A 3,279-nucleotide genomic window follows, 5' to 3' on the forward strand; every position below is an offset into this window, starting at 1 on the left:
GATTGAGAGCCACAAACAGGCCACATTTTCAGAATCTCCACACTGAATGTGCATGAAATAGATTTGCATGCCCTACCTTCATTGTGTGTAAATCTACTTCATGCATATGTACTGTGGATATCCTGAAAACCTGGCCTGTTTGTGGCTCTTGAATGCCAGGTATGGTCCCCCCTTCTTATTGAATTACCTATTTCAGGATTTCCTGTACCAGACCAAGGCCCCCTACAGCCAACTCGCTTGTCCGGATCTACACAGTGACTATGCATGAGATAAATGTGCATATATGGAGGCTCCATGATGTGCATGATCATTTTGGATATCCTGAAACTGACAGGCTCTGGGGCCCCCCAGCTCTGTTGGGGGAAGCCTTCCCTAATTTCAGCTGCTACTTAAACCTAAACCTCTCATCTTGGTAAAATTCTCAAAAGTTTAAGAGAATATAATAGAAAGGTCAGGTTTGCATTTGGTCTTAAAAATCATTTTACAATTGGCATGGATACAGTAAAAAAAAAAAAAAAAAAAAGTTTGTTTACATATAAAGCCCTTTACCACCTCAATATTTTTCTTTCTAATCAGCCACCATTGAAACCATAAGTTCTGCACAAAAATTGATTTGCAGTTATGAGAGATAAAACTAATGGTTCTGTGTGGCCAAGCTCCAGCAGGCAGATCCTGTCCATAATCCTGGCACTTTGATTTCTTTAACCTTCCTCCTTTTCTAGACTTTACCTAGAGGCTTGTGTGACCTTTTTTTTTTTTTTAAGCTCCTTCCAGCAGGGCTTCCCAAACCTGGCTTGGGGTTCCTACAGTCTGGTTGTCAGCACATCCCCAATTAATATGTATGAGATACATTTGCATAGCTGGGAGACTCTGTCTATGCAGATTTAGGGGGGTGAGCTAGGGACAAAGTGGGGACAGGTTTGGGAAGCCCGGGCTTATCGAGCAATATCCTGCAGGGGGCAACCCAGCTCACTCTTGAGGGTTTCTCTTACCACAAACTGAGACACCACCTTTTGATGAAGCAGGATGATAAGGTAAGGTAGAATTCAGCTTGGGTGAAGATGCAATCCAATAAGGGAACTTAAATTAGAGGCAGAGTAGAGTGCAGAACCTGTGAATGGAGAGCATCCCATTAATTTAGTCATCTTCTATCTTCCATCTTTTTCTAGTGCTATTTGTATTAAAGGAGTAGGAAATGGTTAACCTGCCATTCTTATTTCTTTTTTATTCTTGATATTTTTATGATGCAAGCTGCAGATACACTGTACTAGCCCTTCAAGCCAGAGTTAGGGAGCACCAGTTGCCACATTTTACATTTTGAAAGAAAAAAAAATTTTTTTTTTGTGGCTTCTGTACAAATCTGAAACCTATCCCCATTCCTGTAAAGATTGGTGAAATGGCTGCAGTTATGCTGTGAATAGAGTCTTGTATCAAAACGTCTTCAGATTGTTGGGGGTTTAGGTCTCTACTTCCCGGGGGGGGGCCTCTAGAGCTGCCTAGATCTTCCCCACTCTGCTTGGTTGGAGGAGCTCTGCATAAAGCTAGGTCGATTATGAAATGCTGTTTAGCAGGAAAAAAATATTATTACATAGTAAATTAGACCCATGGACTTGTAACTATTTAGGGTTTTCTACCATTCTGTATTTATGGGGGGAAAAGTGTAGTAAATCAGAGTTAAATCAAAGTTGAGGTACATTTGACCACTAATTTGTCTTGAGTTCTCTGTAGCCTTGGATTACCATGAAAACTGAGTTAAGAAATTTAAATGTAATGGCAATTAAGCCCTGCTTTCAGGGCATCAAGGCCTTTTCCCTCCCCAATGCTGGTACAAAATTATCAACTTGGGTCTTTCCCAGAAGCTAAACAGCTGTGAACTTTACCATAATGATTTATGCAGTAGGCTTTCCTTCAGCCATTATTCAGCCCTCCACACTCCTCCATCGACCAGACTGTCCTTACGAAAGCTATGCTTCTGCCACAATTTTGGGTGTAGAAGGCATGTGATGTGGTGTAAAAAAAAACCATGCCTAGCTTTCGGTGGAGATGGGTACAAGCTGCAGCAGTGGTTGTCCACCTCCGGAGGGCGCATCGCTGCGAGGCAGAGTCCGACCCAAACTCGGTGGCTGATCCTCTGCAGGTCTAACTGAGACAACAAGTCTTCTCCTAAAGGTGTCACAGAGGATCAGATAGATAAACGGATTTAGACAACTGTTAGCATAGCCCATGCTAATTGCCACACTGTAGGCATAGTGGAAAGGTAACGTGGGGTGGGTCATGCCCAGCTGAATCAACTGCAAGACATAGAAAGGAGCCCAACAAACAAAAAATACTAAGCAGATGGTTATAGCTATTCTGGTCACTTTCTTTGTCCTTCTCCTAGCGCTCCGCTGGGTGGTGAGAGCTTGAGATGAAGCCATGCGTAGGAGAATCCGCCTGTAAGCCACTGAGATCACCGTGAAGGGAATGGCAAAAGCAAGGAAAAACTGATAAAGCGTATACCAGTAAATATCACTTTCAGGATTGGGCAGGCGAATGCCGCAACCTATAACCTTTCCGGGTAGGTGTATCAGCCTGGCATACATCCACACTGGCGTGATACTTAGCAAGGACAGCACCCATAAAACACAGATGCTCATGACAGCTGCAGTTGGCTTCCTGTACCTAGCGGACGTGAAGGGGTAGACTGTGGCCAGGTAGCGATCGATGGACATTGCAGTGAGGATGTAGGTGCTGGTGAACTGACTGTTTGTATCCAGGGCCGTGATGAGGGTGCACATGGTTTCTCCAAAATGCCACACTCCATTGCCCAGGAGCTGATGGATGAGAAAGGGCATCCCGAGAAGGAAGAGCAGATCCACGATGGAGAGGTTGATTATAAAGATGTCGGAGACACTGCTGCTATTGTTGCATCTAGCCTTGAATTTCTTGATGACGGTGCAAATGACAACGCTGTTTCCTGCTATGCCCAATAAGCAGATGATGCCAAACACAGCTGGCATTATAATGTTAGTGTAGGCTACAGTGCTGCCATCATCTGAAAATATATATAAAAAAAAAAGAACAAACATGTAACTGCATGCCCGACAATGGATTAAAATGTTAATGTTTAGAGGGGGAAAGCCCTCAAATGTGACATACACGTGTGCTGTTGATGTTTCCCATCTACGAAAGGCTGGCAAAGTCATTCTAAGGCTGCACCACTTCTTGCTATGCTATTTCCTGATAAGCAAAATGTAGCAGTTTGACTATTTACAATAAATAATTGTTAACTCTCTGGTA

The 3,279-nt window shown here is 43.3% G+C and overlaps 1 protein-coding gene across 1 annotated transcript; it reads right to left on the reverse strand.

Annotated features, from left to right (window-relative positions):
* Positions 1 to 2,027: 2,027 nt before the first annotated feature.
* Positions 2,028 to 3,017, reverse strand: LOC115076267 (melanin-concentrating hormone receptor 1-like). Its single transcript, XM_029577522.1, has one exon. The coding sequence runs from the start codon at positions 2,997 to 2,999 to the stop codon at positions 2,028 to 2,030; it is 972 nt and encodes a 323-aa protein (XP_029433382.1). The 5' UTR covers positions 3,000 to 3,017.
* Positions 3,018 to 3,279: the final 262 nt, after the last annotated feature.

This window comes from Rhinatrema bivittatum, chromosome 14 (genome assembly GCF_901001135.1).
Source record: "Rhinatrema bivittatum chromosome 14, aRhiBiv1.1, whole genome shotgun sequence".
Classification (NCBI taxonomy): Eukaryota; Metazoa; Chordata; class Amphibia; order Gymnophiona; family Rhinatrematidae; genus Rhinatrema; species Rhinatrema bivittatum.

Excerpts from the sequence above, each read along its gene's own strand:
- LOC115076267 (XM_029577522.1), bottom strand. The coding sequence starts at position 2,999 with ATGCCAGCTGTGTTTGGCATCATCTGCTTATTGGGCATAGCAGGAAAC.